General features: G+C 33.3%; 1 protein-coding gene across 1 annotated transcript in view; it reads right to left on the bottom strand.

Annotated features, from left to right (window-relative positions):
* The window catches only part of LOC129216044 (intersectin-1-like), a 178647-nt gene that overhangs the window by 150998 nt on the left and 3164 nt on the right, over positions 1-24485 (bottom strand). The window contains exons 3-4 of the mRNA XM_054850189.1: positions 23284-23347; positions 3110-3294 (exon numbers count right to left, since the gene is read on the bottom strand). Of these exons, the coding sequence (XP_054706164.1) occupies positions 3110-3294; positions 23284-23347 (249 nt within the window). The remainder of the gene's footprint in view (positions 1-3109; positions 3295-23283; positions 23348-24485) is intronic.

Raw genomic sequence — 24485 nt, 5'->3', positions numbered from 1 at the left:
ATTAAAAATTCTTTTGGATTTATTAAATTCTAAAGTTAACAATCATTCTATTTTAGTTAAATGATTAATTCATAATGCATAATGATTTTGAATTATATACTAATTTTATTACACCATAACAATAAATTTATGTGTGAATAATCAGTTAATTTTTCATTTTGTCTAGTTTTGTGCATTTTGTCCAGTTTGGTCCATTTTGTCCAGTTTTGGCCAATTTCTTCCGGTGTCCCAGACTTTTTACAAAAAAGTGGACAAAATAGCAACCTTGTTCCCAGGGGTTTGCGGACCACCGGTTGGGAACTGCTGCTCTATGCCGTAGTATAGTTGCACTTTTCATTTCTGTTTAGTTTTTGTTTTGAAAAATTTGATAATAACGACACATCTCTTAACCTAAAAACTATGACCTATGTTGACCCACCATAAAACACTCAGTCAGAGAGATTTGGAAAAGTAAAGAATAGCTAAAACTAAGACTCTAAACAGGGAAAACACAAGAAAAGAACCAGGAATTCTTGGCAACGAATCAAGAGAGAGGTTGCAGACTCAAATCATCAGGCTCAGTTGCATGGCGTTCATTATGGAAGATGAAGAGAAATTAAAAGTTGCAGGAGGTTTAGAAAAAGGTTTACACAGCTGCATCTAAATCTTGCAAATTTGTTTAAATTTGTTGGTAAGTTTACGGAATTTTATAATTGTAGTATAGAATGAGCTCATTTTTTCCAAAGATAGCTGTTCATGCAAGAGAAGAAGGAGCGAATGTTGAGAACAAACAGAACACACACCAATATGTCTTGAAAAGTGAAAGAAAACTTATGATCCTTTGTTTTACGAATGGTGTCATCTTAATAAAATTATTCAACCTCCAAAACTAATGAAGAAATGACTGTTCTTCACCCTTTGTAATTTTTGAGACAATAACTAGAGGTATGCACACACATTTAAAAACAAAATAATTTTCCTTTAAACATGTGTGACTCAAACTTCTTGTAAAATGTATTTTTCTTTCAAATAAATATTTTTCCCTATGAATACACGTCTTTCTTTGGCTCTAGTTAGTTCTACAATGATTTAAAATAGGGAAAACCACTTTGGGCCAAAGTAACCCAAATGCAAGGGTAACATTGGCCCAAATAAAAAACAATAACAAAGGGTAAAAAATAGTTGGAAATAAACTGATCAATATTCAAAAATTGAATTAAGAGATCTCTAGATGTGTAAAACAAGTTTCCACAGTTTGAAAGTATGAATAGTTACAAAGTTATTGAGAAAAGTTCCAAAATATGGGCCAAAATAGCCCGCGTTTATGGTACTTGGTTTTAAAAGAGTCATGTTCAGTTGATGAAAGTGCTGAAAATGACATATTTTTTTGTGCAAAATGCTAACTAGTGTATAAGGCTTATTATGTATGAGATTATGGATGAATTTTTGTTGAGGAGGGTATGCATTATGTTGGGTGGTGTTGGTAAGATAGAAGAAATTGATGTGAGCAAGTTTGGTAAAAGGCAATATAATGTAGGCAAACAGGTGGTGATTGGGGCCATTTGGTGATGATCTTTGCATTGTATCTGGCACCTGGTACTGATTGTCAAACTAAAAAGGTGAGAATGGAAGGAGTTGTTGGTCCTTTGAGATAAAAAAAAGAGAAAAGTGAGTTAAAATTGTAATTTTTGAAAACTTCTAAAAAAATATTTTTCTGATTTTTAGCTAATAAATAATGTTGAACTGTTTGGGAGAATTTAGAAAAAAATTGTCTTTTTAAAAAGTTTCTGTACATTCAGAGACATAAAGTGGGATTTAGTCTTAATTTTGCATAATTTTTCAGCTAAGAGAAATTTTTTTACTGAAATATAGTATGAATAAAAAGTTAAAAACAGAATTTTTTTTCATCTATTTTTTTAAAAATACTTTAGAAATTTTTCAAAATTTGAATTTTGTGTGGTCATTTTTCATAAATTAGTAAACTTTAATTAAGTGAAGTTTATAATCAAATATTATACATAAAAACTTCTGTGTTCTTTGAAATTGATAACAGACGAGTTTATTTGGTGGAAATGCAGCATATTTTTTAGAAAATTTTAGGCTTTTTCATTTTTGTAAAACGATTCAGGCATTGAATCTAAATAAATTTTAAGGAAATGTGTGTATCTTTGTACAATGAATATCAGCGAAATACGGCAGCAACATGGCTAGCTAACTTCTACTGTAGCGGATGATGGCAGTCATCTCCTAAAGCAGAAGTGAAGTAACTTGTAAACATGCTAAGACACACCTAAACTAAAACTTTATCATTTTTTGTTTATACGCATAGGAACTTTATCATTTTCTTTCTCATCAGTATTGATATCGAAAATGTAATTTAATGTCTTTTTAGCTCACTTAAAATAATTAAAATGTGGTTAATAATCAAAAAGTTTCAACCATGAGGCTTTAAAGTGGTATAAAGACCTCAAAGTAAAGGGTAGAACTTAAGGAAATTTTGTTAACTTAACAAACTATTTTTTTTTCTTTTTAATTAATAGAAGGAGTTCCTAAAAACTCAAACCATACAAATTAAAAATAAAACACTTAAATAGTTACGACACATAAAATCAAGTATTCTGTTAGTATTTATAAAACAAACAAATAAATAAAATAAAAATTAAACAAGTAAATATCAAATGACAACCTTTGATAGATCTAGATAATTATATTCTGCATTTAGTTAAGTCTAAATTTGTCATGACTCAAACATATCCCTGCTTCCAATCATTTTTATCAACCATAGATTTCCTATATGTTCATTGAAAGTGTTGAAATAAAAGCTAATACAGTTATCAGGAAGAAACCAAATATAAAACCTTATTTGGAATTTTTCGTAAATATAAACAAATTTGTGCTGTTATTTAAACAGAAATTTATTTTTCAAATCATAGGAAAACTAAAGCCCAATAAATATCATTCACATTTTAAATATATATCGTCGCCTTCGAGCAAGAGTAGGATAGCTTAGAGTTATTTCTGGGATTAGATGTCTTAATGATGCTCTGAGGCGACAATATCACTCTTAGCTTAAACCTCGCACTGCTTAAAAACCTACTCAAAAACTGCATTTAAAGATTAAAAATGTTACCTGCTAGAGCCATTGGAGGCCTAAAGCCAGGTACTGCAGCCATTACAACAGGAGGTTGGGCAAGCATGGTTGGTGGTAATGATTTAGGTACTTCATAACCCTGTAATTTCATTTCAATAAGCCTCATTGCAATAGCAAATTCATTTCCATCCATCTTGCCATCTGCATCTCGATCAGCCAATGCCCTTTTAAGAAGAATTGATATTAATTGCAACAAATTTATTACAATCTGTTAATGACTTTTCGCTAAGATTATCTCCAAAAAATCAGCTACTTGAAATTGAAGTTGAGATTTGAACCAAAGAACCATTACAATAAGTTCAGATAAAATATTTAAAAAATTTTGCTATAAAGAATGGGTATTTTTCAAAACTCAACATCAAAATCTTTATAAATTAAAATACAATTTTACTTTGTTTTATACTGAAAAATATATCTATAACATTATTAAGAACACAATAAATCATTAAGCAAGACATAAATTTCTTTCTCAAGAGAAATGTAGGCATTTATATGACTGTTGAGAGCCAAAATCAGCTCAGCTGTCTTCAACTTCAACTTCTCAGTTCACACAGGGTTGTCATGACACACTTTTTCACAAATAGCATATTCCGGAAAATTTTAGACATTTTTCCTCAACCTGGGTTAGTAGGCACCAAGAACTTTACCTTTCCTTCTCAGTAGTACAAACCGTAAGAAACAGAACATTAAAAGCACAAATTTAGAGAACATATCAGACACATATTTCAGGGTTTCATAGAAAATTGCTTTTAATGCTCAGACCTTTCTCAGACCTAATGCTCAGTTATATTAATGTTGTACTACTTACTATTATAACCATTGGCGTCGTCAGGTGAAATTTATTGGGGGGGGGGGGGGGACCATTCTGACTCTGTCATTTTCAAGTTGCATTAAGAAAAATTTGTGTGTATATATATATATATATATATATATATATATATATATATATATATATATATATATATATATATATATATATATATATATATATATATATATTAGGGTGTCCCAAAAAAATGAAAGTCGTTTTTTTTAAACGCATACCCTCTTATTTTTTTCCTTTTATATCAAAACCGTTGTAAAAAAAGTTTCATGCAATTTGAAGCAGGGTAACCCGTGCCGACTTGCGCCTAAAGGTCTAAACGTGTAAATAGCACGTGTATTCATAAGCAAGCGAACGCTGGTGACACGATACTTTGCGAAGCTCAAAACAACTGTAAATAGTGCACAGAAAACAAATGAAAACAGAAAAACATATGTTGGGGGAGGGGGGGGACTTATCCGTAGCAATTTGCAAACCGTCAAACATGTCAGTACGAATACATTCCGGTCAGCGAGCGCAGTATAGTCCTTCCATAACGAACGAAACATGGCAGTGGAATTGCAAAGCTCGAAAAAAGAGATAATAGAAGTCGTAAAACACCAAACTGCGAGCTTGCAAACTTCCCTCTAACGGACAAGTTCTGTCTGTTTTGTTTTACAACATTCGAGAAGCAAAATTTAACCATCAGTGACAGTGCAAATCTCGCTATTCGGGAATGCATCATCTTTTGGGAAAAGGCACGCATTCCCACCAAATCGTTGCCAAATTGTGTGAATAAACTTAAAAACCTAAATCAAATTTGGAGAGACTTAAAAAACAAATGCAATGAAACTGCAAGTAGTATTCAGGCAGCGCCAACAAGAATTTTAGAGTAATTTAAACAATGTATTCAATATTGCACATGCTGATGCACTTCAGTTAATCAAAATAGAGGAAGATGGGATTTTCTTGCAACTCCAAACAGAGCCCAGCCGACGTGGTCACTTTAGGTGGAGTGGATAAAACAATTTGCCGACAAAGAGGAAAGGGCTCGACTTTGAGCTGTCAAAGAAGAAAACAGGCGCATTAAATACGATTCCACTTCAACATCTGCGGAATTGTATGAGCATGTACAAGAAGATTCCTTTTCGAGCTCTAGTGAAAATATTAATTCAGAAAATTTCCCTGAAACATATAAATCAGTACCTGGAACAAGTTTATCAGAACTTGGAACAAGTATATAAGAACCTGGAACAAATATATCAGAACCTGGAACAAGTATTATCAGAACCTGGAACAAGTAAATATGTAATGAGGAGAGATTTTATTACTCCAAAGTCAGTTGCTGCATTGGACAGGTGTCCAAGTATACGAGATTATGTGTTTATTCTTGAAGCTACTATTGACGCACTTGAGTGTAACATTGATGAATGTCCCATAGGCTCCTTCAACTCAAAGAATTCGAACCGAAAAGCGGAAGGAGCACGAGGAAAGAAGAAAAATTGGTTTTCAGTACGAGGTACCTTCTGTTGTGAATTTACCTTGGGATATGAAACTGTTGCATGCTTTGAGTGCTCAAAAATCAAAAGAAGATCGCTTATCTATAGTTATTTTATATGGATGTGACGGAACAACTCATTGCTGAGTCTAAACTGGATAATTCCACAGGAAAAGAACAAACAGAGGCTGTTTGAAAAGCAGTTTTAGATTGGAATCTCGAAGACCAAGTTAAAACTTTCTGTTGTGATACTACAGCTTCCAGAACAGGTCCTTTAAGTGGTTCTTGCACTATTCTTGAGCAAAAATTTGATAGAGAAATGCTTTCCTTTTCTTGCCGCCGTCATATATATGAACTGATCTATCCCACTAAAATACAGTGCTATGGAGGAGCTGCGGAGTTGTTACGAACTGTACCCTAACTTGGAAAATTTACTTGACTTTTATCGTGCTAAACTTAGTAATGTGACTATCAAGAGTTGATAAAATTGCCTATCATATTTTTAGGTGAAGATACAGAAAATGAATTTAAAATAAGACCTCCGGGAGCCATGCACAAAGCTCGATGGATGGCTCGAGCGATTTACTCCCTAAAACTATTACTATTTTATTTAGTTCACAACTAAAATTAGATACGAAGGAAAATGAAGCATTGTTTGATGTCTGCTTGTTTGTAGTGACAATATACGTGAAACCATGGCTTCAATGCATTTTGGCAGTCAAAGCATCCAACAAAGATTTGTGCTTTTTGATAAAAGTGTTCGAAAATGTGGACCCAATTATCTCAAAAGCTGATCTACAAAAATTCATCCAGCTTTTATGGTATGGTCAATAATATTTCATTCCTTGATGTGAAAAAGACTTTCAATGCTTAGAGCAGTACACGATGCAGCTGAGAGAGCTGTAAAAATGATGCAGGACTTTCATGGTTTGCTAACAGCTGATGAGGAACAAAAACAATCTGTGTTACGTTGCGTTCAAGAGCAGCGGAAGCTCTATCCTGACTGCAAAAAGCAAACAGTGAATTAGAAATATGTGCAGTAATGTTTCTTTTAGTCTAATAGTGTTGTAAATATCTGCTTTAAATAAATTGATGTCGCGTGTAGTAAGGAATCATGCAGTTAGCAATCTTTTCAATGTAGTCGCCGTACAGGATTTCAGGTCCAACTTTGACCTCAAGTCGGCACGGGTTCCCGTTATTTTATTGCAATGAAACTTTTTTCTCACGTTTCTGAGGTAAAATGGAAAAAATTTGGAGGGTATGCATATCCGATTTCACAAATTTTTTTTTCGCCATTATATCTTGGGACACCCTAATATATATATATATATATATATATATATATATATATATATATATATATATATATATATATATAATGGGTTTACATTTAATACAATACTTTTAAACGGGTACATCTTGATTTACATAATTACACAATAAGAAAAAAAAATAAATACCAACAAATACATTTTTTCTAGACTGCACACGGGATACGAATATCCGTGCTATTTTTTTTTTTTTTTGTGATCAATTTCGTCTAAGATGTTTTTGTGAACGTAGCATAAAGCAACCTGATTCAATCGCTTTTGTGTCATAGTCGACCTTAGATACAATTTCAGCTTTCTCAGCGCACTGAAGCTTCTTTCAACTTTACACGACGAAGGGCGGCACACCAAGAGTAGCCACACCAAATTTTCAACGTTTTGAAACAGTGGACAGTTGAATTAACCGTTCTTAATGAATGAAATCATCAAAAACGAAATCCAGCTTTATTGAATCAGCCACTTTATGGAATCAAAGCTGTTTAGACAGGGTTCATACTCTATTTGGATGAAAAAATTCCATGACTTCTCCAAGACTTTTTCATGACTTCAATGAAAATTTTCATGACCTCGTTACACGAAGAGAATAGCACTATTTAATCTCAAACTTGGTAATATTTGGAAATGAGCATTAGCAAAACGTCTATATGAATGCCACAGCCTCATTGAAGCACTTACTCGTTATGAAAAAAATATAAGTGCACATTTAAAAAACTAAACTATTCTTATTTGTCTTCATCATATAAATTTAAGTAAAGTAAAAATGCAGTGAAGCAAATATGATGATGCTTAAATGTCTGATATTTTTTCAAAAACAGGCAGAATGGTATTGAATGGGGCAAAGGTTGAACGAGTCATCACTAAGTTTCAATAAATTTGCAGGGTGGCGACAGGAATTGTGAAAAAAAGTTCCCTGACTTTTCCCTGATTAAGTTCACCAAATTTCCCTGATTTACGTTGCTAATGATAATGGTTTTCTTTCTTTACTCTACTTGAAATCCATTGTATGTTTGTATAAAATACAGTATTTTAAACGTTTTAAGTTGTGTAAAGTTGTTGAACTAAAGATATAATTTTTAAAAAATGCAACTTTTTTAATAAAATGGTTAAAAACACATATCAAGTCAATTTTTTGGGGAAAAAAACCCTACAAAACAGTATATTAATTTTTTCTACATAGAAAGATTATAGAAAATTAAAAAAAAAAAATACTTTACTTCCAGAAACCACTTAGCATAAGAATTTTAAAAAACTGTTAACATTACTTTTAAAAACATATGTGTATTTCTGATAGAACTAAAAAGTAATTGAAATTATTTTGAACTAAGTTTTCAAACAGTATAATAATTGTTGCAAGAATAACAAGTAATAGTGAAAGAATAGAAGTAATGTAGTTATTCTTATATAACTAATTGACATATTTATGCAAAACAGATGAAACCATTTGACATCCATTCATAGGGAGCTTTTCTCTAATCAAGAACATAGGTTTTAATGAATGAATACAGCATTTTAACAATAAAAAAGTAAAGATCTTTACTTAAGTACACAAGTTAACTCTATTTCAAATGATTTCAGTACGTAATGAAAAAAAATCTTAGATTGCTTTTGTAACAAACAACTTTGAAATGCAAGAAAAAAAAGAAGAAAAAAGCAATGAGTTAATTTCAAAATATATAAAAGAAGAATACAACTTGGTTATAAAATTAAAGAATCACTTCAGTCTGAAGAAAAGAAAACCTTTATAATCTGCGGCGACAACAAATAGTATAACGGCAAAAAACAAAGTTTTTTTAATTGAAAGTTCAATTTTAGCAATTAAATTAAAAACACGAAGAAGTAATAACTTTTAAGCTTTTATAGTATTAATTCAAAAACCAAAGATTTCTTCTTGAAATCGTGATTACAGTACTTAATTACTTCGAAACAATGGAATCAAGGCAAAGAAGCTAAGGCATTAATGAAGATTTCCTTTTAGCCTGTATGGTTGTTTATTTTAAGTAGCATTGAAAGCGTAAAAGGAAATTTCAAGCTAGGTAAAATAAACAACCTAACAGACACAGAAGCAATCTTAGGAAGTCATCCTGTGGTTAATAAGTAAGATTCAGTACTTTGACGTTGAGGAAAAAAGATGCACAAATATGCGGCAGTGTATAATCACACCTCATTATTTTTACTTTTTGTTTGAACAGATAATTGGCGGAAAATGCATAGGGAATTAGAGTACTAAATTTTGTAAAGCAAAAAAAAATTTTTTTTCTTCATAAAATAAATTTTCCCTGATTTTTTGCTATTTTTTCAAAATTCCCTGATATTTCCCTGACTTTTCCCTGATTCATAAAGTTCCCTGACTTTTCCCTGATTTCCCTGATCTGTCGCCACCCTGATTTGCTTCAAAAGTTACCTTTTAGTGTCAACAGTGCCTTTAATCATCCACGTAACTTGACAGTATTTTGGTTCTTTAAGGTAAAGCCACATAGTTTAGTTCTTTATGTTTCCAAATCAGATCTTTTTTGAAAATACCATTCAGTAATGAATCAATCTTCTGATTAAAAGTATATTTGTTTTGTTTACAAATTTGCATATTTTCAAATGCATATTAATTAATAGATACAGAAATTCCAGAACACGTTTATTTCCCGGCATTGAAAGTCGCAGTGGGTCGCATGGATTAGTTTTGTGTGCCGTATGTTGGGTACTACTGTTTTAGAGCATTAGAATTCCTCTTTTTCTGTATTCTATCACCTGACTTAAGATATTTATTTTCTAAAACATTCAACAAATTAAGATAATCTCTGATAAATTTAATAATAAAGTTTTTACGAGTGATGGAATCGAACTCGCATGAAATTGAATTGCTTTTTTTGAGTGGGCGTGGCAAAACTAAGAACGTGAAATTTTGCTACTACAGAATATGAAACATAAAAAGTGTTGAAAATATAAGAAAATTCAAAATAAGTAATGTCCAGGCAGTAAAATCACATCGCAAAAAATGGAACAGAAGCGCTGCGACAGAAGTGGTTGCAATGAGATTTCAAAATTCAGATTTGATTTTTGGATCGTTCAATTTTCCACTCTTAATAGCTTTTATGTGCTATACTGTTTAATCACTCAAGATTTCTAATGCTCCTTTAGTTACTGTTCCTTTCTCTTTGTCCAGGACATTTTTCCATGACTTGAAATAAGTTTCCATGACTTTCAATGAAAATTTCAATTTTCCATGACTTTTCCAGGTCTGAAATTCTGTTATTTTTTTCCATGACTTTCCAGGATTTCCATGACCCGTACGAACCCTGTTTAGAACAAAATGTGACTCATATAAGCCGCGACAATGGTATAATTAAATTTTTATATTACATAGTGATAAACCCTGCAGCTCTAAGTTCTTGGCACAAGTTGCATTCGAAGGAGTTTAATTTGATGTTTTTTAATTAAAAAATTAAAGTATATAATTCACCGTTATGACATTCACGAACCTACGAAAAACACAACTACAAAAATAAAATAAGACACAAATAATTAAGCTCTCATAACATCATACTTTAATAATGCTACCTTTTAAAGTATTTTCTTAATTTGTTTCAGGTTTTTTGTAACAAATGCACCAAAATTTTACTTTTTTGTTGAATCCTCCATACACTTAATGCATATGAAACAAAAAAACAGCAAAAACCATGTTCATGTAAATACATTAATTTCTGATTTCTCAAAGTCAACAGGGAAAGTTCCCTCTTGATCCTATTTAAGTGACAGGCCTGCCTTGAGAGGCACACCTCACAGATTGAAAAGTACTGGCCTACACAGAGAACAAACAGCATTTGGTGTATAATTGAATTTTGATCAGCGGACGATGGGGGAAAGAGATAGAGAAATGAACTGATTTTTTCTGACACGTGACAATAAGTTTTAAAATGGGTTATTTCAATAAAATTTGTTCAGTAAAGCAGGATTATTAATGAATAATTTTCTGTTAAGCTTTAATAACTAAAAGGAGTATTATTTATTCCATTAAAATTTATAAAAGTTGAAACATTTCAAAAAAAAAGAAGAGAAAGTTGAACGCATTAGCTCCGATAGGACTCATAATGTCAAAATATTGACTGTAAAGCATACCTGATTAGCAGGCATTCAGGGGCTACTCGATAAGAGGTCACTGTGAACTTTCATAAACTTTCCTTTCCCAAAAAATTTTGTCTGTTTAGTCTTCAAATTTCGAGCATTTTTTTGCGAAATATTGCATTAAAAAGATATTCTCATTAGATGTAGTGATGTAGGTAATTAGGAATTTCATTCGGAAAATCGAGGAGTAACCCCATCTGAATAGTATAAAATCAGGGAGCCTCTGCATGTATTACACTAAACAGAATGGTACTTACATATCACGGTCTTTTGATTTTTTGAAGATGGTTCCGTAGATGTTGATGATGATTCAGTTGTTAAAAATTGCTCAGGTTCATTTGATGTAGAAGGTTTGCTATATCTTCCCGTTTCAAGTCACCTATCCATAGCCGTAATCGAATATGTAAAAAAAAAATATTTTTACCAAAATAGGAGCGCTCTTCAGGTCACCTACTCTCAAGGAGACCGCATGAAATTATCTTTATTTTTGTGGGAACGTCCTTTTATTTCTCTCTTTTTTTTTTCCTGGTCATCTTGAACTGCTTTTTTCGTTGGTCTATCGGAAGTGACATCACAGTATCCATCGTTATGCTGGCTTACGATTTGCTTTTGAAATTGCACGTTAATTTTTAGACTCCTCCTATTTTTTTCTGTAACGTAACGCTTTTTTGGTCAAATTTGAGATGCCGCAAACACATTTGAGAAACCGCGCTTCGGTAAGGTACTTTGAAGCAACGTGTTGAATAATGTCAAACACATGACACGTCCTTTCCCTTTCTAGCCCAAACTTAACCTTCGACCAGCTAAGTGGTCTTCTAAATTTTTGTGCATCCTTTGGCCAGGGTGTTGTTGCCAGCTGCAAAAAACCGCCAAAGAGGTCTGGTGTCTCATTTTATTTGGGTAACATCGGGGTCGCTATAAATTGAACCCAATCGGCGAAACAAACACTGCAAAACTCGAAACAGAAACCTGGAAAAGCGCCGAGAAACGAGATAAGAAAAGGGCAGAAATTCAGATCCCCGCCTGACTTCTGTTGACTTATTAGCACGAGAGTCGTAAAAAAAGGGGGGGGGTGTCCATATACGCTGGAGCAGGGGTCGATCCAGCGCGAAATTGGGGCCGCTTTGCGGTCCCTTCACAAAATTCCGCATGGCAAATGCGTTCCCTTTCACAAAATTCTGCGTCGTAAAAGCGGCCCCATTCACAAAACTCCCCATCGAAAAGCGGCCCCATTCACAAAACTCCCCATCGAAAAGCGGCCCCATTCACAAAATTCCGCGTCGTAAAAGCAGCCCCTTCACAAAAATTTATAAAAAGGCAGCCTTTTCACAATATTTTTTAACCGCAAATGTGTACGCATCTACGCGAAAGCCTACCCCTCTTCCACCTTCCCCCATCTTATCTTTTTGCCTACTGCGTGAGGTGTTTTTGCTTGAGAGCGTCAGAGGTAGGGAGGGGGGGACGAGAGAGGGACGCTTGTGATTGGTGGCTAGCGAAAATCCAAGAAAAATAATGAGCATGTGATAAAGAATTGATTCGATGATTTTCTGCTGTTCCACGAGTGCGAAATGAAGACAGACTCATTTCACGCCACGGCAAATTAATCGCCTATATTCTGTTGGTTTGATTTGCTTCAATGACCAAATACTTCTGAATTAAATATTCCTTTGAATCATTGTAACTTTCAATTGTGTCTTAGTTGCACGCATCCTTCCTTTATCCATATTATTTTGCCAAATTATGCACTTTTAATTCTCAAAAGTATTTGCAAATTGAAACCTTGCCAGTTGCAGATCTTCTAGTTTTTTTTCCTCTTTTTTTTTTTTTTAATATTTTTAAAAATATTTTCCTGTTTTTTCAATTTGTTCCTATTTCCTTCAGTTTATTTTGAAAAAGTTTAAGGTTCATAGTTGGGGGGGGGGGGGGTTATCTTACGGAACGGACGAGCAAAATTTCTGAAAATTATTCCCGAACGAAGGTTAAAAAGAACACTCGAAAATCTTATATTTTCCTTTTTTAATCAATTGCATAGAAATTCGCATTGAATACTGGCGCATGCTGATGTAAATCGTATTGTATGGCAATTAATTAAATCCTGTTAGAGTATGAGTGACTACGCAAGAAACGCCGAACAACCGATTGGCGAAATTCCCTGTAGTTTGTAGTTGATACTGTCCGTTCTCGAAAGCTCACTTGACACGATTGCATTTAATGAAAAAAAAAAGATGTGATTAGGCCAGGGGTACCCACTTTTTCTCATATTTTTTAGTTTAAAGCAGCGTTTCTTGATCTTTTTTTGGATCTCGGACCGGTAGAACTTCGTCAAAAAATTTCACAAACCGGTAGAAATTTTTTTTTTTTTTTTCACTAAAATAAACTAATCTGTGTTGTCCTTTTTTTTTAAACAAATGCCAGAAAGAAAACCCTTCTAGTTAAAATAAACTTACAAAAGTTAATTGTAAGATTTTTTTTAATAACTTACACACTTTGAATGTAAAAATAAGCGCATCTAATTTGTGTAAATTTTCATAAGTGAATAAATCTTATAGAGAAACCACAAAACGTATGCAAAGTAATGGATATATTAATGCATAAAAAATCGTATAAAATTAGGAATAAAATTAAAATAAGGAAATTTTATTTTATTGGAAACGGGTATAATTCTTCGAAGACCGGTCAAATTTTTTCGCGGACCGGTGCCTGCGGAGAATTGCTGGCTTAAAATGCACAGGGTTGCCACGCACCGGGAAAACCTGGAATTGTCAGGGAAAATGAAAATGGCCGAAAATCATGGAAATGTCAGGGAAAATGAAAAATTGCATATTTCCGATCGTTCTTAGCGCGGCCCGCGGTTTATGACGTCAAAAAAAAAAAAAACTTTCAGCCTTGTTTTTTTTCGCCGCCATTCCCTTCCCATTCGTCGTTTTGTCATTCCCCTCTTTCTTCTTCCCCCTGCAGTTCTTTTTATCAACTCTCTGCCATTGGCGCTTGCGCCATAGCAGTCGGCCGCGGACATGCGCTGAAGGTACTTCTTTTCTTCCTCGTTTGAGCGGGTTCTGTTTAAACGCTGCTTGTTTACGTCAGCAGTTCTGAAGTTATGATGCACAGCACATTGTTTTGTCTGCGAGTGCGACAGAAGTTTTTAATGAGCTGCAATAATCTTTTCATATTTTATATTATTTCTTTAAATTAATTAATGAAATCGTATTATTCTAAACAATTTTGTTCTGTAAATTTAGTTCATTAGACAATTTTAAACTTAGAAAGTTTCTTTTTTACAGAAGTATCGCTAATCTTTTAGTAGTTTGGTAGTGATCTTTAAAGACTTCCAATGCGCTTCTTTTTTTCAAAATAAAAGTAATCCGATTGAAAAAAAATTTGCACATCAGAGAAGTTTCTGATCAATGCTCAAAATTTAATTGTATGACAAGGTGCCCACAGGAGTGATTATGGCGCAAGTTGCGCTACCATTTTTTTTTGGGGGGGGGGGATTTTTTAATTATTTATTTTAATTTATTTTTATTCAAATTATTTACTCATATTATTTTACTTTATTATTTTCATCTGTATGTATGTATTTTATTTTGGGGAGCGAGCACACTTTTCTTTCAAAACAATAATAATTAAAAATAAATAAATAGGTAAAAAAAATAAATAAAAAAAGAGGGTTAAAAATAAAAAAGCGCTAAGGCGTTCAGAAATATTGGGGGGGGGGGGGGTTGTGCCATTGAACTTCGGGAGGAGCACCCCTGTTTTATGAGCAACAAACAGGGGAAATATGTGAAGCTAAAAGATGCATGATTTTTTTACAGGCCAAAGTCTAAAATCGCTTTGAGTTCAATGGATTGGAGGGGTAGAAGGCAATAATTGAAAAAGTTTAGGTTTCATAAGTTTTTAGTTCAGATTCTTTTAGCAATTAACTTTATTTTTGTGATACAGATGTCACAATTGTTAATTTTGCAGTTCTTTCACTTGATGTAAGGCAGTGGCTCCTCGCTATTGAAAATTAGATATGCTACATTTACATTAATTGTTTATTACCGTGATTTGCTTCACTTGTGTTAGTACATTAGGGTAGTTCAAAAATACACTTCAAAAAAAAGGTTTCTCCTAGAAAACAGGACATTACTCAATGTTTTTAGACTTGTGGATAGTAAAATACCGGAAGAATTTTAACTTCCTATTCTAACTGAAAGAGGGTGCTCGACCCCCTCCCTCAAACTTCATAAGTATGAGGAGGGGGATAAAAAAATACATTGAACTGAAAAAACAATGTTACATACTATAATCTACACGAGTTATATGCATATTCATTGCAATAAAATAATTACTTACATTAAAAAAAAAAAAAAAAAACAGCTGGGGAAATTAAATGTTTCTAAATTTGTGACTTTTTCTATGCTAGAGCTAATGTTAAATTAAGGGGTCATTGAGCACCTTCTTAAAATTTGAGTAAGAAGCTAAAACTTTTACAGCACAATACTATTAGTAAGTCTAAAAAGAATAAGGGGTGTCTTGGACTCGAGCTGAGAGAAAAAAAAAATAAACCACCCTTAGTACATATTTTTGATTATTTCAGCTTGAGAAAATTAAATTTGGTAACCATTGTTTGTAAAGTTTGAAAATGAGGTAAGTTTTATCAAAATTTGAGATGTATATATTAATGTTGCAAAATGAAGGTGGAGATCGATAACCTGGAGTTTTTCTCAAAACCACCTGGAAAACCTGGAAATGTCAGGGAATTTCATTCTTGAACTTCCGTGGCAACCCTGAATGCATTATTTATTTTTTCTTTCCTGCTATTTTTCTTGTAGACTGTACGCGTAAGAGCAAAATATGACTTCCAAAGTCACGCTAGTTTGAGCGTACAGCATAAACCAAAAGAATAACAGTATTATTTTTTTGTAGTTTAATTCCTAGATTCCTTCTTTTATTGATAAAATACAATGTCAGCTGAAAAATATCGTCGGTCATTCTATTTAATCTTGCTGTCTTCTTAAAATAAATATGAAACTTCCAGATGAGCAATTTCGCAATTTTTTAACGCATGTCCGCTAATGGTGAGCAACGGGAACAGCGCATAAATGAAGTTTTATTGAGTGGGATTTTATTAAAAGGTGGCGGGAATCGCGTAATCTGCAGACGATAAATTAAAAAATTGTGGTAATTGTATATTATTCCAGTTCGTTTTCTTTCTCGGTATTAATTTTTCTTTTGTAACAGATCGTCTGCGATCCAGGAGCGCAGACGATATTTTTCGTAGTTAGCTTGTTCGCGCCTTCGCCTGTTTAAGAGGACATTTTTTAGGCGCATCAAAGAATAAATTGATATTCTATTCGATTATAATTTGTGTGGGAGCGGATAATGGATAATTTTAGCGGATAATGGAGCGCTGGAGATAGCAGCCGCAATAATCTGTTTGGAGAGATTGCTTGTTCGTTGAAAATTATTCTTCAAGAAATTAAAATATGAAACGAGGACGTCCTGCAACGGGAGGTACCTCCCGAAATTGTGCGTATTATGTTAAAAAATTTCGCTCTTCGAACGTTGGGTCCCAAAATATTGTGAATTTCTTCAAGTCAGCAATTAACAACCCCGATAAAATCGCTACCACCACTTCATCATACAGTAACGCAAATGTTCCCGTTTTGGAGGGCTCGGGAAATGCGGTAAAAGATAGTACATCAAATGACAGTGAGGCAGTTTGCGAAAGTATAACGATTTTTGAGCAGAAAATATTGGAAGTGAATCTGGAGCAACTTCAACTGATGATGATATTGAGATTGAGCCATCAAATAATGATTCAAGCATTGTATTTGAGAGTACAAATGGATATAAGAAGCGTGCAATAAATAAAAAGTACATTGCAAATTATGAAAAGGTGTATAGCTGGCTTTACTATAGTTATTCAGCTAAGGGTTTTTGTGCAAAATATGTTCATCTTTCATGAATGTTAGTGATTTGAACAAACCTTGAGTAAATATTGGAGTTGATATCAAGAAAAGCTGTCACCCTATAGAGTTTTAAAAAAACATCAGTGCAGCAAAAATCACAGAGAGGCTGTCAATATACAAAAATCAAGTGCAAAAGAAGGAATTCTCAAAAAAATCTGAAAGTGAAGAGATTGGAAACGAAGCAAAAAAAAAAAAAAAAAACAGAAAATTGATTGGTAAGTTTATTCAAATTTTGAACTTATAATCATGAAGCAATGGGCCATTTTTGAGAATTTTGAATTTCTAGTTAGATTTTTGGGGGTAAATTTAGATGACAATGAAATGAAAAAACATTTGCTAACTTGTGGTAGGAATGCCACGTATTTATCCCACATTTCAGTTCAAAACATTTATCTTTGAAAATACCAAAATTCTGTTGTTTTCAGGAAAATCCTAAATTTTACTTTGATTACGCAATATATATTTAGTATTAATTTGTGTTGAGTTTCGAAATCCAATTCTAAAATAACTTTACTAAAAATAAAATTCTTTTATATGCTGTTTTTATATTTTTATTTCTTTCGAAGATCTTGATTTCCTTACATGTGCCATGGTAAATGAATTTTTCGCATTTTTGATGTTGACTGTACCTTGTTAAGTGGCAAACAAATAAAATTTCTTTATATATTTATTAAAATCATTAAATTGCAAAGTTTTAAACGAAATACCTACTCTGTAAGAACGTCAAATGTCAAAAAATTAAACGCTGAATGCTGGTGCAGTATTATTTTGGGTTTTAATCAGGGTTGGTAAGTTTCTGCCGAGGTGGTTAAAACCACTGATAGGAACCGGTTAAAACCGGCATGGCAAAAACCACTTTCTGCCACTTTGTGGCAGAAACTGGCAAAAACTCACAAAATGAAAAATTAATTCTTGATATACAACAGAAAATGTATGGAAAAAATAATTAATTGTTAAAAAAGTTAAACTTTCATCTATTGTATAAATGGTCCACCATGTAGTAACTGGGGTAGTGGTAAAATTTTGACTGGAAAAATAAGTTTTGAGAAATGGGGCCAGTTTGTTTTGCAAAGCTGTGATATTAGGTACAAAATTTAGGCAAGTAAAATTCTGGCACTTTCTTCTTCAAGCACATGACATGATAATTTTAATCACAAACAATTTAGAGGAAGCATATAAGTGAGCAAATTACAATCAGTAATACCTGTTTAATTCTGTATGTCACTCCTATTTCCTAAGCACCTTTGTATGATTTTTTATCCTTTGTTAAATTAATACAAATACTACAAGCCACTGTAATTGGAAAGTTCCCTTTCTGAACTAAATCAAGGGCACTAGCATGGGATTTTATTTTTTTAAATGATGAAATAATGTTTATTTTTTAGTTTACTTAAACAAATATCATTTACTAATTACTTGAGTTATTAAAGACTTTTTAAAGTTTTTGCCAGTTTCTGCCGGTTTTTACCGGTTATAACCAGTTTCTGCCACTGGCACGGCAAAAACTAGTTTCTGCTGGCAGAAAGCCAACCCTGGTTTTAATTACTTTTAAGTTTTTCAAACACATACATTCTTCTGTGTTAAGAAATATGTGATATCTTTGAGTCTGTTCATATTGTATTTATTGGGAGTTATCATTACGTTCAGCAGCATGTGCAATTTTCATTGATCTAAAAGTATTTGAGAGGGACAAACAGTAAATATCTGTTGTGAGACTTTCACCTTAAGAAAGTGTGCCTTGCATATGTATATTTGTAAAAAATAATAAATGTAATGTGTGCCAAATTACGAATAAAATGTTAAGGGTCTTACTTCCCCCCTCTCCCAGCACATTTTCTCTAGACAGCTTTCAGGTATTCTTCAAGAACTTGCAATCACCCCTGAAACCTGTCTAGGGCTTTTCTATAACAATACGACAGCTAAAAATGCTTTTATATAATCTTTTCCAAGAAAACAATCACAAGAAGTTCTTTTTTACAAAAATAAAGAAAATTCACAAAAATACTTTGCTTTTTCACAAAATGGGGACCCAAAAAATAAAACCTGGATCAACCCCTGTGGAGACTCGACTATGGATGGTTGACATTGCACTCGGGAGAAGGTGTCCCCTTTCTAGCATCCTCCACTGAAGCTAGTGTGCGCAGAGAGCAGAGCAATGGTTTGTCAATGGAGTTCACTTTTCGACTTTCCGTTCACTATACACATCACCTATTTTGTTTTGTTTTTAGTTCATTTTTTTTCGATGTTTATTTCGTTTTATTTGATATGAATTAAACATGGTAAATTATGTATTATGCAATTGTTTAAAGTATTCAAAACAAAAGTAATTTCTCCAAAATAATGAATTTCATCTTGACAAATGTCGAGGGGTCCGATTTTCAAATATTGAGGGGGTCCGGTCCTCAAATATTGGGGGGGTCCGGACCCCTTGGACCCCCCCGTCCGCGACGCCCATGATTATAACTGATTGCAAAAGACTTTCATTAAGATTTCTGAATTATAAAATAAATTGTAAAATGTACCAAAAAATGCCGGCTTGTTAGAGACCAAATTAGAAAGAAAATTGTGTTTATTTCATTTAAAATTGTTAACTCAATTTGAAAAAGCTCATTTTAAGAGCATTCTTTTTCAAATCAAAAGTCAAAGAAACGCAGCTGGAGCTATTAGTAAGCAGATGATTAATTTGAAGTTTTTCTAATAATGGCACATTTTAAATTGGACTATTCAATCCAACCTCCTGTTAAATCCAACTACGAAATTGCCTCGTTACCCTTTAAGTGAATATTTACACATTTCTAAAACCACATATTTATTTTCAGACAACAATCACAACACATCTACACTTAACAACACAAAGTTCTATTATACACTTGTAACTAAGCACATCAGAGATCGGGAGTCAGCGCCCTCTATACTGTCATTCCTTTGATTTACAACATCCTCGCCCCCGATGAACAACTGGTTCAGAATTCTCAGATTTACATGATAAACAATATGCATAATATTAAACAAATAAAATTACTGGTACTGGTATACAAATGAAATATTAACTAAGCTAATGAATGAAATGTAAATAACTCAATTAAATTTTTAGAGTTCCACAATAATTTTTACATTTTAAACAATGTTCACTGTTCAGTTAGGAATTTCTAAATTATAGAGCAGTTGAATTGGACGTCGGAGAACACCTTTTTCAGTCTTAACAGTACATGCTCTAATTTTTTTATCTCTACCTATGAATGTTTCTGCTATCTTACCTAATTTCCATAGGTTGCGTGGAGAATGTTCATCGAAGATCAACACTATATCGTTTACTTTGAACTCGGAACACTTGTTCGGTTGCACTAAATTTGCAGATCTCAGATTTAGCAAATAGTCCTTCCGCCATCTTACCCAAAATCTATTCAAAATATTTTTGCAATAATTAAACTTTTTTATTAACACCTTACTTGTAGTACTGTTGATGTCATCACTTGTCAGTTTCACAGTTGGTAAAGACATAAGACGTTTTCCCACAAGGAAATAAACAGGCATTAAAGGAAGCGGTTCATTAGCATCTGAATTGGTAAATGTTAATGGACGAGAGTTAATGACTGATTCAATCTCTACTAGAACGGTTTCTCGTTCTTCAGTTGATAAAGATGATTTTACAATTGTCTTTCGCAATAAAGTTTTCACTGAACGCACCATTCTCTCGTAGAATCCACCCCACCACGCTCCTTTAGGGACGATGTACTTCCAGATGATACCCTTTGAAGAATAATATTCCTTCACTTTAGGATCACTAATCACCTTCCAAATTCTCTGTAATTCTGATTCAGCGCATTTAAATGTCCTTGCGTTATCCGAATAAATGATAGAACAAAGTCCTCCTCTAGATATAAATCTGCGAAGCGCAAGTAGAAACATTTCCGTAGTCAAATTAGTGACTAATTCTAGATGCAGTGCTCTTGTAACTGCACATGTGCACAAAAGAATATAATACTTTTCAGTACTGTTTTTCACATAGAGAGGACCAGCAAAGTCTAATCCTGTTGTAGCAAAGGGCGGCGACTGTTCAAACCTATCTGCTGGGAGAGGAGCGATCATTTGAGTTCCTGGACGTGCATTATACCGTTTGCAAATAATGCATTTCTTCAAATTTGACTTGATAATCTGTCTTGTTTTCACTAGCCAATACCTTTCACGAACTTGAATTAAAGTGTCGTTTATTCCGGAGTGCATAACCTTTTCATGACAATCCTTAACAATTAATTCTGAGAGCTTACTTTTCGATGGTAAAATCTTCGGATGTTTTTCCTCATAACTCAAATTTGACTTCTGCAATCTTCCTCCAAGCAGCAGTATCCCTTTATCGCTTAAGAAAGGATTTAAATCTCGGATCCTTGATTCTTTTGAAACAGATTCACCGTTCTTCAAGTTTTCTAATTCTGCAGCATAATACTCTGACTGAATTTTTCTTATCCAAAATTCTTCAGTTTCTTCTAATTCTTCAGCTGTTAGTGGTGTTAGAATTCTGTCTTTTTTCTTCTTTCGTACATTGCTTGCAAATCTTCTTACCCATGCAGTTATTCTGTACAGTCTTTTCAGAGAACTGAATTTATTCAATAACAAGCTAAAATCGTCTTCATATACATAATTCACTAACACTTGATATATCGATCTTCGTTCCGTGTCAACAATTTCTTTCTTTGAAATTTCTTTAGTTTCTGGCCAATTTTCTTCAGGTAATGTCAACCACGAAGGACCTATCCATAAATTCTGATTATTCACTATTTCATTTGCACAACAGCCTCTGGACACTATATCCCCAGGGTTCTGCGATCCTTTACAATGTTTCCAATTCTGAGGGTTTGTCAAGCCTTGAATTTCATACTCTGTTGCAAATAAAAGGTTTCCATTGCTTTGCATTTCCGCGAATCCAGCTTAGAGACAACCACATAACATAATTACTTCCAACTTCAAATACCTTCCTTAGCGTGTCTAAATTTCTTGCTCCAACTAATGTTGCTAATAATTCCAATCTTGGTATACTTAACCTTTTAACGGGTGCAACTCGTGCCTTCGACGTTACAAAACTTACTCCAAATTTTCCATCTTCAATCTTGTAACGAATATAGGCAACAGCTCCATACGCATCTTCACTCGCATCACAGAATATGTGAATTTCATTTTCAAAGCGAATTTCATTTGTCTGAATAGGAATATAGCATCTTGGTACTGTCAAGTTTTCTAGTTGAGGAACCTCCGAAATCCATTTTTCCCACTTTATTTTCGATTCTTCAGTTAATTCTTCGTCCCAATCTAGTCCTTGTTCCCAAATTTCTTGCAACAAAATCTTGATTCTTATAGTGAATGCAGCTATTATCCCAATCGGGTCAAATATTTTGCAGGATAGTTGCAGTACACTTCTTTTAGTATTCTTTGCATCTTTTAACGATTTCATCAGTTGAGATAAATCTAACTTAAATTCATCTGTTGCTGTATTCCACGTTATACCAAAAACTTTTATCGGTATAAGATTTTCAGAAATTACTGTAACGTGGTCACTTAGCAAGTTTGGCGAGAAACAATAAAGTTGCGGGATTATTTTACAATTTATAAGCTACTGTTGTTGTAATTTGTTTTTTGTTTATGTAGCGAAATATTTAAATTTCAAATAATTGTTTTTAGGTTTTTAACGGGTGTTCATGCATTTTAGTAAAAGAAAATGATTACTTTACATCAGTAGGGGGAAGGGGATTCCTTTTAATCAAGCGACTTTTTTTCTGTGATTGAATCGCTAATCCACCGGGCTTGCATCACTCACTAATTGGCTGGGTACCAGTAGCAGGATCACTTGGTGAATTGGGAGATCAACAATAGATTTGCGGAATTACTTTTGAAAGCTACTACTTTTGTAATTTGACACCTTTTTTGTTTATTTGGCAGAACATTTGAAATTACTAGAAAAAAACCCGCTTCATTCGCCAAAGGGCAGGGTTGCAGTAGTGTAGTTGCTTGGCACGTTAAGCAATGAACTATACAGTTGGATGATTATTTTGAGTTTTAAAGCTACTGTAAATCTTCTTTTCTGCTTTGGCGACTAGTTTTAAATTGCAAAGAGATTTAAATAGGTTTTTTTTTGAAAAGGTGCACATATTAGTTAAAGAAAAATGGTCAGTTTACATCAGAAGGATGGGGGGGGGGGAGAATGGATTTTTTTATTTAACGGACTGCTTTTGAATTCTTAGCACCACGGGCATCCATCCCCCTGTGGGAATGCAAGTTCTATATTAATGGATTTATGAAGGGAAAGATGAGAGGTTTCTTGTTTTTGTTGGGGACTCTATGAACCTATCTGTATAATATCTTAAAAATCTTTCCGAAAAGTATTTTTATCAAAATCAATATTGTAATGATTCTACCAAATATTTTTTTTTAACAAACTTCAAAAATATATGGCAGGTTCTTACCAAATGTGAGCTAGAATTTGTGGAGGCAAACCTGACATGAGGAACAAATTCTTTGCTTGATCACCTAAAAACATAAAAGAAAAATTAGATATCACATGCCAGAAAGAAAATATAAGTTAATTTTGGTTTCGGGCAACGGGATAATACATAAGAAGTGGCAAAAAAATATTGTTTTCCAAAGAACTTGATAAGAAAATTTCTGGTCAATATCAATGTTGATTTATTTATGCAATCAAAAACAATTTAACAGTACAGATGTGATATACCCCCCCATTTGGCGACATTCGATTTTTTTGCACAAAATTAAAATATTTTTCTCGCCAATGAGGCGATAATTTTTTATGCATGGCATCCCTGGCCAAACTAACCTGTGTTTAGCAACCCGAAGGCAATCTTACAGATCTGTTCAAACTTGTTTACTTGGGTTGTTTGGGTTTCATGCAGGAGAGATACGTGGTATTGTTTCGTGCAATATACCTTACAGGAATGCTTATTTTGTGTTAGTTTAAATTCAGTAGTTGTGTTTTGAAGTAAAAACATTAGAAAATGCCAGTTTCTTCAAACTTGAAGGTTAATTAAAAGTTAACTCCAACGTGGTGTGTATCTGTAACGTGCCATTGTCATATGATGTATTGTTTTAGACTGAGTGTGAATATTTATACCATATAAAAAGGTAAGTTCTTTATTTTAGAATTCAAAAAAAAACCTCTCACTTCCAAAATTCTTTGTTTTTACAAATCCTTGAGGGGTTCTTGTAGTTTTTAACTTTATTTTTACTGCATGTAAATTAATTTTACAGAAATAGTACGGTTATTTTGTTCTAAAAGTTAATTCTTATCGATGCCACGAATTATTTAGACATTCTATTAACGTGCCTCCTTTAGGTACTGAATTTTATGTTAACAATTGAAAGCTCTTTCGGTTGTACTCTTAAAAATGCTGAATTTTATTAATAAATCTGCACAATAATGGTGCATATTTCACACTTAAAACTGTGTCATTATTGTACACTGAACGGAAGGAGCCACCCTTGGGTGTCTCCATGAAAATATACATAACTGTGAACATACTCCGACTGTAATGTATATTAACAGTCGGAGGGATAACGGACCGAGCGGAGCGAGGTCCTGGCGAGCCAGAGGTCTCATAGTACTTTCGTAATGAGACCGAGGGCTCGTATCCCGGAGAATTGATGAAAAAAA

This window comes from Uloborus diversus, chromosome 2 (assembly GCF_026930045.1).
Source record: "Uloborus diversus isolate 005 chromosome 2, Udiv.v.3.1, whole genome shotgun sequence".
NCBI lineage: Eukaryota > Metazoa > Arthropoda > Arachnida > Araneae > Uloboridae > Uloborus > Uloborus diversus.
This window is presented reverse-complemented; position numbering and strand designations above follow the sequence as displayed.